This window comes from Pelobates fuscus, chromosome 1 (assembly GCF_036172605.1).
Source record: "Pelobates fuscus isolate aPelFus1 chromosome 1, aPelFus1.pri, whole genome shotgun sequence".
NCBI classification, from domain to species: domain Eukaryota; kingdom Metazoa; phylum Chordata; class Amphibia; order Anura; family Pelobatidae; genus Pelobates; species Pelobates fuscus.
In genome coordinates this window covers 431,263,347-431,277,460 of record NC_086317.1, presented here as the reverse complement: position 1 = coordinate 431,277,460, position 14,114 = coordinate 431,263,347, and the positions used below count along the sequence as shown (strand labels likewise).

The window sequence follows — 14,114 nt, the reverse complement described above, 5'->3', positions numbered from 1 at the left end:
TTCTCACTGTGAAAATCACAGTGAGAGCACGCAAGCGTCCATAGGAAAGCATTGTAAATGCTTTCCTATGCGACCGGCTGAATGCGCGCGCAGCTCTTGCCGCACGTGTGCATTTAGCCGACGGGGCGGAACGGAGGAGGATCGGAGGCAGAGAGCTCCCCGCCCAGCGCTGGAAAAAGGTAAGTTTTACCCCTTTTCCCCTTTCCAGAGCCGGGCGGGTGGGGGCACCCTCAGGGCACTATAGTGCCAGGAAAACGAGTATGTTTTCCTGGCACTATAGTGGTCCTTTAAGGAAAAGTCTTCCATGAGAGGTTACTATATATCGATATTTAAACTCCAGCATTGCCTTTAACAATTGTCACACTTTTGAGATGACTCCTGAGACCTTATATTAGATCCTGAATAATGCAGATCTTGTACAGCAAGTACTGATAGTGCTTCACTATCCATTACAATTCTCATTAACAGGATAAATGCTGACTGGCATCTTAGAAAGCAAATTCATTTTTCACAGGAGGTTATTAACACTCCAATTCTCAGCAATAAGCATTCAGTGTGGTTACTGCAGTGCAAACATGTGGTTTGGGGTTTGTGGAACAAAAACATTATTGCAACCGGGCCCTGAAATTCTATTTGTCAAGGGGGCATGACACCCTCCCCCTTGTAAGATCATGTAGTATATTGCTAGTTTGGCAATATGCTATATAAATGACTGCTAGGAGCACTTTAAGCACTGTTTCATGGTCCTGATGTTCAGTGAATGAGTCAGAGCACTGCCTCCAGGTTACTTTGGCAATGCTCAGACTCATTGTGTGTGCCAGGCTGGAAGAGCATAAAATGTGGTCTGCATCACCTACAGCCCACTGATCCCTCCACTCTTCATTCTTGGCGGTCCGTTATAGTAGAGATCTTGCCAGGGATGTGGACGGCAGTATGAAGTAACTTCCATCTGGATTCCTGGCCCAGTGGGAGAGCATTTGAATGAGATAGCACCCGCAATCTGATTGGTAGCTAGTAAGGGAAATACCTGGCTACGTTGATAGATGTGCTGCCAAAAGCTCTGACATAAGGCTTCAAATCTCTCTTGTGAAGAGTTGCTACAGTACTCTGAACTGCCGTTTCAGCTGCATGATGCAGTAGATTTGATGAGGAGGCAATCATGGTTTAGCCACAAGGACTCAGTGAGCCCAAGCAAGAATGTGTGATAGGTGGTAGGATAAACTTACCAAGTGGAGACTGGGATAACCACCACTGGTCTAGAGGAGGAGTATATGGGGCAGGATCACAATGCCTCAAAAACAGTTCTCCTTGAGCAAGGAGTTCTGTCGCTTTCCCCATCTTCTTAAGGTAACCAGACTAGGCCAAAGAGTCGCAAATGCGAGGATAGCTCGATAGGCCGATAAATGCATTTAAAACATCAAAACTACACATAAATACATGTATTCTAACATCAGCTATATGCACAAACATTCACACACACACTACATACAAAAACACACCTAGGTTCACACACAACCCTGCAAGGATGGTCAAATGGTAAATCTACAGCTGACAAATCATTGTCGGAATTGTATGAGAGTTGAGATCTACCATTGGGTAATACCTGCACTGTATATAATTTGTTTTGCACCAGGGCCCTCCCTACATTAGTTTCAGTACTGTCTGAATTCCTGGTGGTCTGGTGGGTTAGCACTCTTGTGATTCAATAGACCACAAATGAGCTCTTTAAGTGATCTGCATCTGATAGAGGTACATACCACAACACTTAGTCGATGTAGTAAGGAGGCACAGGATTGAGCATAGAAACCAGTTAATCTCCCGTCCGTCTCAGGAAAGACCCCTCACAGACAGGACAGGAGCTACCTTATGTCTAATCTAACTCTGGCTCCACATTGTGCTTGCTGTATTATAATGCATAGATATACTGGTAAAAGAATAAGGGCATTTTAATAGAGGTCTGTAATGGACTTCTGTACACATCTTTGGGACTTTCTTTTACACATATAAAATATACATATACACCACTTGAATTTTTTTTTTTTTTTTTTTTATTGACATTCTTTGATTTTACTCTTTCCATTTTCAGCATTATGAAAACCTGGCGCTTCATGCTAATAGTTAAATAGAACTAAAACTGCATTAAGCCATTTGTCACACGCCTAATTAGCAACAATTTATGTATCTGTTCTTTCGTAATCTGCAGACATCAGCAAATATATTTAGAGCCTTTGAAATATTTAAGTGCATATTTGGTATGCAAACATGTTTGGATTCAGTCACAAAGTTCCCTGATGTGTTAAGGTGATTGACAAATCCCTAAGTGACAAGCTTACAGTTGTTGAATATTCTCTTAAACGAACAAATTATAAATAAAATAAAATAATAAACTGTAGCCCAATAGGTTTTCATTTACTGTGTTCCTTTATCAGTTTATATGTAGGGGCTCTCATTAAAAAGAACCCTTACACTTGTCTTCATTCCAGCACTAGGAAACATTCCACACTGCTGCATGATCCCCTCTAGTGAGATTACCAACCTTAAAGGGACACTCCAGGCACCCAGACCACTTCTGCCCATGGGAGTGGTCTGGGTGCCAACTCCCACTACCCTTAACCCTGCAAGTGTAATTATTGCAGTTTTTCATAAACTGCAATATTTACATTGCAGGGTTAACTCCACCTCTAGTGGCTGTCTATTAGACAGCCACTAGAGGTCACTTCCTGGGTTCTAGCACAGGTTTCCTGTGCTAGAGCGTCGCTGGACGTCCTCACGCTGTGTGAGGACCTCCAGCGTCGCTCAAAACCCCATAGGAAAGCATTGAAATGATTTTTCAATGCTTTCCTATGGGGAGACGTAATGCGCATGCGCGGAATTTCCGCGCATGCGCATTAGGTCTCCTCGGCCGGTGAGCGAGATTAGTCTCGCCCACCGGCCGACGTAATCACTAGGAGGAGCGTCGCGGAGGCGGAGACAGCGGCGAGGGACATCGCCGCTGTCCCAGGTAAGTGACTGAAGGGGTTTTCACCCCTTCAGTAACCGGGCATTGGTGGGTGGGAGGGAGAGGGACCCTACAGTGCCAGAAAAACGGATCGTTTTTCTGGCACTGGAGTTTCCCTTTAATGATCTGTATCCAATCAAATGATTCTCACTGAGAAGGTTTACAGACACACAGAGCATGCGCAGATACCGCTTTGATCCTCCAATCCCATGCGTTTCATAGAGAATCCAGTATCGGCATACTTCAGTGGGTTAAAGTGAGCATAGTGCTTGGAGTCTGTAAACGCACATACAAACAATATGCACATTGTTGCTTGAGGTGTAACTCATCCTCAAGAAGTGTCATTAGCCATCTCGGAACAAGGGTTCTGTCAGAATGATTGATTACATAAGTAATTTGAAAACAAGGAGTTAAAGAGCCAGCTAAGGACCAACATTTCTTTAGCTTAATGAAGCAGATGAGGTGTATAGGTTATGTTCCTGCAGGGCCACTGCTCAATTCTCTGCTATTTAGAAACTAAATCACTTTGTTTATGCATCCCTAGCTATACCCCCTGCATGTGACTTACACAGTCTCCCTAAACATTTCCTGAAAAGAATTGTTTATTTTAGCACAGGGTTTTCACTGCAGAAATTCTTATCTCATGCTCTGTCACTTGCCTGCTAGTGCAAGGCAGCATCCTGAGTGAAATTAGATGAAGTTAATGAATGAAAAAAATCAAAACTTCACAGGAAGTTAGTGGTTTTTTTTTTTTTAAATGGCCTGAGAAGCAAATTTGGGTAAATATTTTAGAACCATATTAGTATTTTATTTATATAATTTATAAACGAGCTTATATTTATTAATTTAATAGTGTTATACAATTTTACCAATATACATTTTCATATTTTTATAGTTTTTAAAAGTGCTTACTGTGTCAACAATGCTTCTCTAAGAGAAACATTTGACTGGACATAGCCTAGCATAAGCAAGAAGTCAGTGCAGGGCACAAGGGGTGGTAGACCAGCTTTTTAGGGGGAATAATTGTGAAAAACTATTAAATACAATTTTTTTTTTTTAAGTGCTCAGTTCAAATGCATTTCTCTAAATACATTTTGTATGTTTATACAGATATATATACTCACACTATTATTATCATCACCATTTATATAGCGCCAACAGATTCCGTACTGCTTTACAATATTATGAGAGGGGGAATTTAGCTATAAATAGGACAATTACAAAAAAACTTACAGGAAAGATAGGTTGGAGAGGACATTGCTCAAACGCGCTTAGTCTATAGGAAGTGGAGTATAAAACACATTAGGACAGGAAATAGCAATCAAATAGGTTGGAGTGAAGCAGAGCTGGAGGAGAGAGCAAGAGACAGGTACGTGAGGTAGTTACTCATGGAGGCCATAAGCTTTCCTAAAGAAATGTGTTTTAAGGCACTTCTTGAATGATTGCGGGCTATGTTTTTAAGATAGAATCTACAGGATTTGGTAAGATGCTGAATGTGAGGCTCAAAGGTGAGGCCAGAGTCAAATATGACACCAAGACAGCGCTCTTGCAAGGATGGACTGATGTGGATACCACTGACTTCAAGGGAGAGCAAAAGAGGAGGATCAGTATTGGGAAGAGGAAAGACAAGGAGTTCAGTTTTAGAGAGATTTAGTTTTAGAAAGCGGGAGGACATCCAGTCAGAGATAGAGGATAGGCAAGCAGTGACACGTTGCAGAATGGCAAGGGAGTGGTCCAGGTAGGAGAGATATAACTGGGCATCTTCAGTGTACAGTTGGTAGTGGAATCCAAATGAGGCAATAAGTTTGCCAAGAGAGGCAATATAAAGAGAAAATAGAAGGGGACCAAGGACGGAGCCTTGGGGCACTCCAACTGAGACAGGATGAAGGGATGAGGTATCATTAGAAAAGGAGACACTGGATGAGCGTTGGGAGAGATTAGAGGAAAACCACAAGAGGACAAAGCTCACAGAGACCGAGTGATTTGAAGAAGGAGAGCATGATCAACAGTGTGAAAGGCAGCAGAGAGGTCAAGAAGAATTCGTATGGAGTAATGGTCTTTGGATTTAGCTGCAATTAGGTCAGTAGTAACTTTAATTATAGCAGTCTCAGTAGAGTGGAGGGGGCGGAAGCCAGATTGAAGAGGGTCAAGGAAAGAGTTGGAATTGAGACATACGGGTAAAGACAAGTCTTCCCAGTAGCTTTCAGGAAAAGGGGAGCAGGGATATGGGACGATAGAGGGGGTGGATGGGTTGAGGGATGTTTTTTCAGGATAGGTATTACAGTAGCATGTTTAAAGGTCAGCAGGGACAATGCCAGAAGAAGTGTTAAGGAAGGCACAAGACAAGGGAAGAGAGATCTGATAAGGTGATACGGGCCAGGATCAAGCAGGCAAAAGGAAAGGAGAAGAGCAGCCATCTCTTGTTCAGTAGCAGGGGAGAAAGTCTGAAGGGTAGGAAAGCCCTGATCTATGTGTGGTTGAGAAAGAGAAAAGGCAGGGTGGAGAGAATTCTTTCCTTAGCTGTTCAATCTTGTTGGTAAAGTAGCATGCAAAGCTCTCAGCTGTAAGGTTTGTTTTAAGGGGTGGCCATTGCAGGGCGAAGAAGAGAGTTAAAGGGGTCAAAGAGACACCTGGGATTGTGGGAGCATGACCTAATGAGAGAGGAAAAGTATGACAGTTTGGCGAGGGCAAGGGCTGCGCTGTCGGAACAAAAAATGAATCTATAATGGAGAAAGTCTGACTGGGTGCGAGACTTCCTCCAAGAGCGTTTAGCACAATGGGAGCATCTTTGCAGGTAGCGTGTTGTTTTAATATGCCGCGGCTGGGGGCATGTCCTCCTCGAGGTGCATGTTTGGAGCGGGGCTGCAGCGTTCAAGGCAGAGGTGAGGGTAGTGTTATATGTAGAGATGGTCAGTGAGGGACAGGAAAGGGAGGGGATGGATAGGAGGTGTGTTAATTATTGAATTCAGGTGTTTCAATCAGGCACATTGCCACAGGTGTATACAATTATGCACACTATTAACACTATATGGTCAGGAATACACGTTTGTGTTCCTGTCCCTATAGTGACCAAAAATAGATATTGGCCCCTCGTTAGCACACTAGAAATTTGTCAATCATTACATTTATACTTCCTGTATTCATCTCAAGTTTCCAAGCTTTCCCACAGGTAGTATAGGCGAAGGGAAACCATCCATATAGGAATAATAAGTGACCTCTACCTTGTGTTTCAGACCAACACACAAATAGAAACTTTTGATTTTATTTTATTTGTGGTTGCCACAGAAATAGTTATTGCATTTATGAATTTGCTGCAATTTTTCAATTCCATACATGTGTCACACTTCCTACTTAGGACCTAATACAGTATAGTGGACTTCATTAATCCTTCAAAATGGGTTAAGTTGTGCTAGTCATTTTACACTATTTTTGTATGATGTGCTTTCCCAGTCTTGAATATGCACAAAAGGAAGCGTGATTATTCATCTGAGTTATTATTAATGTTTAATTTGGATATGACACTGAAAGACAATGGTCTCCTGACTCCTACTAGTCACTTAGCATATAAAAAAAATCCACTATCTATGGGTTGATACAGGCACATGGTAGATCAGCCAGTTAGTTTACATTGAAGATAGACAGAGGCAATTCATGTGTAACATTTCATGCCTTGCAGAGGAGCTCTGGTTGAAGTCACAGTTTCAAAAGAGGAATTCATGTTGTAAACCTTTTGACATCCATCACATTCTTAGAAAAAACCCTTCTAGTGCGGAAATTAGCAAATTCATATATGCACTACACAGATCACCTTAAACAGCAATATAGTGCAACAATGCATTATGCACCCTTGGCGTGACAGTCATCATGTGCACTCTGACCAGTCTGCAGCTATGCAGTCCCATACTGCGATGCACCGTGTGTTCTGACACCTTTCTATCATGACCAGCAAGTTTTTCAACAAATTTGGGTTACCAAAAGCTCTTCGTTGTGATCAGACCAGATAGACTAGCCTTTGCTCCTCTTGTGCATCAATGAGCCTTGGGCGCCGATAACGTAAGGTTCTCCTGGCATGTGCCAAACCCAGACTCGCCCATGAGACTGGCAATCTGCGAAGCATGATTCATCACTCCACAGAACAATTGGAGATTCTGTACTTTACATGTCAGATGACAGGGATTCCATTAAAATTGTGCAATTTTTAATTAGGAAACAAAATGTGAAATGTAAAAAGTTTTATTAAATAGTAAAAAAAAGTCAACAGTACACCTTTTACTGTAATATTAAAAACAATAATTTATCATACTATTAAAAAAAGCACCATTTGCAAATAAAATCCGTTTCTTTAAAAAAAAAATTGAGATTAGACAGACTCAGAGCTTCAGAATTTGAACTTTTTCAGCAACAACACACCAATTTGAATGATCAAAGAAATCTGTCACAACATGAAGCTCTGGAACATAGTTTTCAATAAGTTCTTTTAATTCTCCCTTTTTAAAAATATGATAGTACCTAAAACATTTATTATTACTACTTTCTGGTTTATGGGGGTTTCCTGAAAACACCTCGCATTCCAAGTCTGCATTGTCACATTGTTTTTTGGACCCGGTTTTGTAAGGTTCTGCATAATTTGCAGTGCATTTCGGAGGTTTACTATGATGACTATCAACCAGATCTGGTAAAGGAACTTTACTGTATGCCTTGATTACATCCACTCTAGTTGGGTGATCAATATTGGAACTCATAATTTGCAGTGGCTGAATTGGTGATTCAGTTTGTCTGAAAACAGTTCCATCAAAGTTTTGTATATGTCTGGGAAAGAAGTCACCAATCTGTTTTAGAAAACTACCAGGCTTGGACAACTCAAATGGTGATCCACTTTTAGACATTGTAATCTGAATGCAATAATCATAAAACCTACCCAATAGCCCTTGGTACTTTTGGATATTACCGTCACGCTTACTGTCCACATCTAAACCTGAATCAAGGGACCTGGACAGAATGCTGGATTTGGAAAGGTTTCCAAATGTTTTGCCATTGGTTTCTCTTTCGCTTATAAAGGAACAACGTTCTTCACTGCTGTGAATTTTAATAGTGGTATCCGTGCTGTTGGATTGATTGTTTATAGGATTTGTCCGTAGATATGGTTTCATGGATTGCTCAAGGTCCTCAGAGGAGAGGTCTGGTGCACTTGGTTCCAAATTCCATGGAACAAGAATATCTTGCTTCTCAAATCTTCTCTTCTTCTGCTCTTTTGCCCACACATAAATCATCACTTTGCCCCCAAATTTCAAAATCCGAGATATCTCTTTAATAGCTTGAATGCGACGCTCCTTAGTCGAGAAATGATGGATCACTGTTCATAAAATAGAAACATCAGGTTATCTGGCACATGCCTGTAGATTATATATAATTCTAAGATTCATTAAATATAGGTAATGCATTAGATTAAAGATCTTCCCCTCTGGTTATTTGGTTTCCTTTATTTGTAACCATTTGTAAATGTGTTTTAATATGAATAATAATAACGTAATGTAAAGCATAAAATGTTAGATATATAACCTTTAAAACCTCTGGGAGAACAGTGCAGTAACAAAACCCCATAAAAATAACCACATGAATTATAAATATGAGAAATATTCCCATAGTATGCTAAAATATGTACAATACTGAAAGTAGTAGACAGTTCTAGTAGACCTCAAAATATTATTCCAAAAGAATGTCATTAATGTATAACATATTAATGTCACCCTTACAAAAGGAATTAGTCAAAAGAGTTACTACTTGTACAGCAATATTATTAGAATATTGGTCCAACATCAAATACTTCTCTAGCTCTGGCTACTTGTCTTGTTCACTAGGGTTAGTTTGTAGTGTGTACCAAAAAACCATAAAACATAGAATGTGACGGCAGATAAGAACCATTCGGCCCATCTAGTCTGCCCAATTTTCTAAATACTTTCATTAGTCCCTTGCCTTATCTTATAGTTAGGATAGTCTTATGCCTATCCCACGCATGCTTAAACTCCTTTACTTTGTTAACCTCTACCACTTCAGCTGGAAGTTTATTCCATGCATCCACTACCCTCTCAGTAAAGTAATACTTCCTGATATTATTTTGAAACCTTTGCCCTTCTAATTTAAGACTATGTCCTCTTGTTGTGGTAGTTTTTCTTCTTTTAAATATGGATATTAGAGTCAGGCAACCTCTGGAATTGGAAGCCTATGGTTAATAATATCAGCCCTACCGATACAGGCTGCATTTTAGCATTAACCATGATTAGATGGTATAAAAGGCTCATCCAGCACTGCACATTTTGTGTTTGGCCTTAGTGAGGTAGACCCATGAGAGAGTGGCTTTGTATGCTATAGGCATCAAAATGTGATTTTGCACCGTGACAGATGCACATCTGTGTAACTTCCACTGTGGGTTTTAGTTGCTGCCTTTAATTTTCAGGTTAATTTGTTTTCTCTGAATTTTGCATGTGAATCAAGTATGGACATTACTTTTATAAAGAAAAACTAATTTTGAAGGGAAAAAAAAGCTGAAATGCACATTGAAAACCTGAATGTCTCCTTCCACATTAGGACTTTGATAAAATACCATCCTTTGTGCATGCAAACTATGCTTGTGAGGAAAGAAAACTGCAGGCAAAACATGTACTGTAAACAAAAACGTGAAACGTGAACTACTAGAGCGCAAAAACACACAACCCCACAGACTTTAACAAATAAATACTACTCTTTATGCATTTATTTAGCATTAGCGTCAATATACATGGCAAAAAAAAGAGTTGCAAAATTTCATAACTGCAAAAATATATTCATGAATTGGAACTATTTAGCATGCCAACTGATTACACAATAAAACACACAGTAATGAGTTATTATAATAGCCTTCAGTTTACCGTGTGCATTGTTAAATACCATTTATCACAGCAGAATAATTATTTTTATCTCAGTTTTCGATGGTTAAGGCACAAATGATAGTAAATATGAATTACAGTTTGTAGTGGTTATAGTGGTTTGTGTTTTTCTTTAAAATAGATTGAGCAGATATTTGAGAAGATCCTACCGAGAGTATTATTTATTGAACAAACTTAATGCAAAACACTTGTGCATGTAAATGGAAGATGCTGCTGGTTTCCATTCATTCAGTGCGATTTCTGGAGTTATTCCGATAAATGTACTCACCCTCTGGGGTCTTTTATTTGCCAAGATCCTCGACTGTGACATCACTGCTGGTGGTACGGATGCACAGTGGTGCAGGGCCGGTGAGTTATACTTATCTGAACCCGTCCCTCTCAGCCGCCACCATGGTCTTTCATTCGCTCCTCTTCATCTCCTGGAGCTTTATCTATTTCAGAGGTCTATGGAGGATCCTGCAAGATCACGGGAGCCTCCATAGAAAGACCCTTTTTCCCCTCAGGCGTCACAAGGCTAGTGGGGTACTTGTCAAGCTTTGACTTACGGATACAAATGCTAAGACAAAGTATTGCCTATTATACCTTACATCTTTTGATTGGGTTAGAGCTTCAGTGACATTTCAACACAGTCAATTTTAGCTTTATGAAATACTCATTTTGGAGGGGGATGACAGATCTGTGTTAAAACCAGGGATGGAAAAATGATAATCAGATTTTCTTTAATGAATAATCTGTATAAACGCTAATCTGCCGGAAACCTTAGAGTGACAATTAAGTGCTTTAAACAAGTTTACAAAGTTTGGATAAACAGATATTACAGTTTGAATAATTCAGTGCAGACTTTAAATCTCTTCACATTGTGATGTAATTCCAGTAAAATACAAGTTTAGCAGGCTAAGATTGCCACAAGGCATATGTATGTATATGTGTTTGTAGTATCAGTTAGTTAATTACACGTAGCTAAGATACTGTTATCACTGTACTGACCAGGTGCAGGAATGTAAGAACTGGAATTACGCGTCCCTCTCCTTTGTATCAGATGAGCCACGTGGTTAGACCGGATGGATGAGTTTAGACTCTATTTATTAAATAGGTTAAGGGTATGTGTGGGTGTAGTTAATTGTGGGAGGAGCTACAGTGCTATATAAGGAATGTACTCTATGTATTCAGTACTCAGACTTTGCTGTATTTTGGTGACGCTAGTCCCTCTGAGTCCCGAACGGTGATCCAATAAAGAATCTCTTCCTTCCTGAAGAAACCTGTGTCCATCTCTCTGTGCTTGGCTTCCGTCAGTTTCTCCGGTATCATTTGGTGCATTGGCCGGGAAGCTCATCGTTCAACGGTAGCTGAGAGGCAGAGGCGTGAGACGGTCTATCTTTGCCCACGTTCTCTACGGCTGCACCCCTGAACTTCTGCGTGGACCTCCCTTCGTCTCGGCGCCACTGGTCTGTTGTCCAGGAGATCATCGGCCTCTACGTGAGAAGTGCTGGGGTGTCCCCGTCGATGAGTGTGAACTCAGGTTCAGGAACGAGGAGGTAAGACAACTGCTGTTTTAGACGGCAGGACCCACTAGGGGTATACCGATTGTGCGGTAGGCCCAAAGGGGTTTTGAATCTGTGTATCTGCCCCCTCTGTCGGAGGGAAGGAGCGAAGGCGCACCGCTCGATCGAACGCTCTTTAGTCAGACCGTTTGATTTGGTTAGTCAGGCGGGGTCCTGGTGTAAATAGCCCTAGCCGGACACCGGTGTCTTGTCTAGACTAGCGTTCTAGGGTGTATATTACGTTCGCTAGGTCGGAGGGACCGGGAGACTAAGCGGCGCCTGTGTAAATTCGGTTCGCTAGTTCTCATCCTATCTGGGCTAAGTGGGAAGGCGTGTAAATTTGGAACCCACTAGACTTTTGATAGTGCGACTAAGAGGCGCCTGTGTAAATTCGGTTCTCTAGCTCGCTATATATGTGGTGATTGGGCAGTGTGGCTAACCAAAACGGGTGTATATAGTTTTAGGTAGTCCATTCAAGGTACTGGCCAATAGTTTAGTTGGGAATTGTAAATGTGTTAACGATTGTTTTAGTAAAGTGTATATCTTGTTAGATAGCGCGAGCTCAGCCGTCTAGCGAGAGTGTTAATAGTGTGTTGCTGTATTATAGTGCACGGTACCATAACCCTGTATATTTACTGACACAGTATATAAGTACTAATCATTGTCGTCCATTGCATGTTTAACACCATAACCACTAATAATTGTATTGTGACCTTAACTTGTGCTTTGACCTATGCTAACCGTACTGTAACCGCTATTTGTAAAAGACGATGTTACTGGGGTGTGTTATAGACGGGTAATTCGTATATAGAGAATTATAGCGTGGGTGACTGTATAGTTACGCCAAAGGGCATAATATTGATTATATAGTGACTGGTGTAACAGCTGTGTGTGTACGGGAATTCCCTGAGTGTTTATTGTTATTGTGTACGTTTCACTTGGTAACCGTACCACGTGGTGCTGTTGCCAGAGGAAACGGGTGTGACTGTTGAATAGTACGCGTGTATAGTATTCGTTGTCGACGACGTTCCATTGTTAAGTATGGGTGCGTCGCAGTCAACGATTCCGGATCCCTTAGGATGTATGGTTAAGAATTTTAAAAAGGGATTCAAAGTTTGTGATTTTGGGGTAAAGATGTCTCCTGTACGTTTGGTCACTTTGTGTACTAGGGAGTGGCCTACTTTGGTTGCGGCATGGCCGCCACGTGGCAGTTTGGATCCAACTCTGGTACAGCGCTTACACGTGGCTGTATCGGGTAGGCCTGAACTTTACGGCCAGTTTCCTTATATTGACTGTTGGAGACAGGCCGTAAATGACTCGCCAAAATGGCTCCAGACATGCCACGAGGAGCAGTGTCGCCTCATGGTAGCTAGGACTTGCTCGTCCACTAGGACTGGTGTTAGGCCCATTTTGGACACGCCCCCTGAGTCCGAGATCCCTTTGCCGCCCCCTTACTTTCCGTTAAGAAGAAGTGACGCAAACGCAGGAAGTCCTGCACCCCTCCCCTCATTACCCTCATCCACTTCCGCTTCCTCCTCCAGTACAGGATCCACCCCCCCTCGTACTAAATCTCCCCTTCCGGAACCAGAATCCACCCCCATTAGAAACGAATATCCTGATTTGGCGCCACTTCAGACTTCCGGTCAAGCTTCATCTAGCTCGGCTCGAAGTGTTTTATTTACGACCTTTTCCCAAAACCGACCTCCCACATCCCCATACCCTATCTCTCCCCGACCGGAACCCATGACTGACGCCTCTCTACGTAGCCCCATCCAAACCCGACAGTTGACTGGTGCCCAACAATTAAAGCACTATCAGATGCCTCTTCGTCTGAATCCCGGGTCAGCTTATATCGATGCCGCAGGTCAAATGGCACACGCTGACCCAGTCTTCGTATATGTCCCATTTACCACAACCGATCTTTTAAACTGGAAGACCCATAATTCCTCGTATACTGAGAAACCACAAGCTATGACTGATCTGTTCACCTCAATAGTACAGACGCATAATCCGACATGGGCTGATTGCCAGCAGTTACTAATGACTTTATTTAACAATGAGGAAAGGACAAGAATAAATCAAGCAGCCATTAAAGCATTAGAGGATAGAGCCCGTGCTTTGAACCAAGCCAATCCAGCAGCATGGGCCGCGACACACTATCCCAACACCGATCCCGATTGGAACGTAAATGGTGCTGATATGGTTCAACTCAGAGCCTATAGAGACGCTATAATTGCTGGCATGAAAGCCGGAGGAAAGAAAGCCATTAACATGTCGAAGACAGTTGAGGTGATCCAGAAAAGCGATGAAGCGCCCAGTGTCTTTTATGACCGATTATTGGAGGCATACCGCTTGTATACCCCCTTTAATCCGGAAGACGCAGACAATTCCCGAATGGTTAACTCCGCCTTTGTCAGCCAAGCATACGGAGATATTAAGCGCAAGCTACAAAAGTTAGAAGGGTTTGCAGGTATGTCCATCACCCAACTAATGGAGGTAGCAAATAAGGTCTATATGAACAGGGATACAGAAAGTAAGAAAGAGGAAGAGCGCAAGATGCGTAAAAAGGCTGATATGCTAGCGGTAGCGATCGCAGGCGTAGATAAACGGGGCCCAGATAGAGGCAATAATAGATGGAGTAGGGAGCCTTTG

At 41.8% G+C, this 14,114-nt stretch overlaps 1 protein-coding gene across 1 annotated transcript in view; it reads right to left on the bottom strand.

Annotated features, from left to right (window-relative positions):
* Positions 1-7,318: 7,318 nt before the first annotated feature.
* The window catches only part of LOC134571253 (probable tRNA methyltransferase 9B), a 48,302-nt gene continuing 41,506 nt past the window's right edge, over positions 7,319-14,114 (bottom strand). The window contains exon 4 of the mRNA XM_063429428.1: positions 7,319-8,351. Within this exon, the coding sequence (XP_063285498.1) occupies positions 7,369-8,351 (983 nt within the window). The 3' untranslated portion in view covers positions 7,319-7,368. The remainder of the gene's footprint in view (positions 8,352-14,114) is intronic.